A 2,019-nucleotide genomic window follows, 5' to 3' on the forward strand; every position below is an offset into this window, starting at 1 on the left:
CCCCCACACACACACAAGAGTGACAAATTATGACCCACCTCCCACCCGCATTATAAGATTTATTCGCGCCAAATTTATGAATATTTTCAGCCTCCAAATAGACGATTTTTCAAGAAAACAGTTGAATTTTCAATAAAAAAGATTGACTTTTTTGTTTTCACCAATATTTTTAAAACTTGAACAAAATAATACAATTTTGTCTTCATTTAATAAGTTTGTAAATTATACAAATTTTTTCTGTTTAAAATTTCGATTTAAACAATATAGTACAAATATTTGAATTAATGTAAATACTCTTCAGAACTTCCAATTTTTTTAGGTGATTCGATGTTTTCCTTTCTTTTTAAATATTACTGAAATTCAACAGATGTCAAGTTTTAGAAATTGAATTGAATACATATAGCATATATAGTTACAAAATACTACTCTTCAATGGTAAAAGCAGATTTGTGATGTAAAGAAAACGGAAATGTGCCGCCATCTTTGAACGTACTGGAGAACCAATTTTTGTTGGAGTGCAGAAAATTGAGGAATGGAAATCTAACCTAAAATTTCGCCTACAATGTACACGAAATAGTTGACATGTCACAATCTGTCAAAAAAACAGTGGCTATAATTAAAGAAGAAAATGACTACCAGCAATTTTTTAGGGCTCGATATCAAGAAACTTTTCGAGGCTCACACAATCAAGGAGATCGAGCAGATTCAAAAACAGATACAGCAGGAGAGCGAAAGGAAGAAAATTGAATTAAGGACACTAGTTGGGTAATGTTGATTTTTTGAATTAAGTTCGTATGTCATTAATATTTGAAGACTTTTGTCAATTAAAAGGGGACTAACTACTAAAATATCAATTGCGACAAAAACAGTGAATAAACATGAATTAATAATTATACAGATACTTTAGAATCAGGCCAATCAACACAGTTCTTGACTTGCCTTTAGTTCGGAAAATTATTTGTATTTTTCTGAATCTTTTTTTGACTTGAGAGTTTTGATTTTATAACTGTACAGAAAAATTTGAATCATATAGATGATTTTGAACCTTATTTTAACCTCTTTTGTTATAGTGGCATTTAAGGAAATTTTTTGTTTTTCGTGATACTTGGATTCATTGTTGATTCTAAGATAACGGTTGAAGTATAATTTTCTATAAAAATTCTATGAAATAAACTGTGTAGCCGAAAAAAAAAATTCTTTTACTATTTGCCTGATTATTTCCTAAAAATTTTCTATTTTCCCTGACCGTTAAGATTTAAATCCAGCTCTTTAATCTTTTAACATTTTTAATACAGAATCTTTTATATACGGAATGAAACAATACAATTTCATTTACACTTTTTAAATTAAAAATTTAGTTCAGCCAAAAAAATGACTCAAGGAAAATTTGTCAATTTTCTACAAGTAATTAAATTTTCAATAAAATAGTTGAAGTTTTAACCAACTGGAATTTTCAACCAAATGGTCGAATTTTCAAGGAAAAGAGATTATACTTCAACTAAAAACCGTTCTATTTATAAGAAAATAAATGCAATTTTTAGAAGACAGTTGTATTTTCAACAACGAAAAAGTTGCAATGTAAAAGGTAGAATTTGCTGTCGAAATAGATGAATTTTTAACAAAACCGTTTAATTTTTTACCAAAAAGTATATTTTTTAAACAAAAAAGATTGAACTTCAACCAAAAGCAGTTGATATTTTAACCAAAAAGAACAAAAAGAATTTTCAACAAAATAGTTGATTTTTAATAAAGATGAATTTTCAAATAAATAATTCAATTTTCAACAAAAATGCAAAAGCTAAATTTTCAGTAAAAACATTCATTTAAAAAAGCTTTTGACAAGGTAGATAGAAGTAAACTATGGTGTTCGAAGGAAAGAGTGAGGAAACGCTATGCAATATTTTATTAAATGATGAAAAAATTGAACAAGTTGATAAGTTCGTATACCTCGGTAGCTTATTTACTAGGGACGGAAAGATAGATGAGGAATTAGATAGACGAATAAATGAAGGTAGGAAG

General features: G+C 27.7%; 1 protein-coding gene across 1 annotated transcript in view; it reads left to right on the plus strand.

The window, feature by feature from the left end:
• The first annotated feature begins 527 nt into the window (after positions 1-527).
• LOC117167016 (conserved oligomeric Golgi complex subunit 1) overlaps positions 528-2,019 on the plus strand; it is a 61,145-nt gene continuing 59,653 nt past the window's right edge. The window contains exon 1 of the mRNA XM_033351565.1: positions 528-765. Coding sequence (XP_033207456.1) covers positions 629-765 — 137 coding nt within the window. The 5' untranslated portion in view covers positions 528-628. The remainder of the gene's footprint in view (positions 766-2,019) is intronic.

Source organism: Belonocnema kinseyi, chromosome 2 (assembly GCF_010883055.1).
Source record: "Belonocnema kinseyi isolate 2016_QV_RU_SX_M_011 chromosome 2, B_treatae_v1, whole genome shotgun sequence".
In the NCBI taxonomy this organism is placed as follows: domain Eukaryota; kingdom Metazoa; phylum Arthropoda; class Insecta; order Hymenoptera; family Cynipidae; genus Belonocnema; species Belonocnema kinseyi.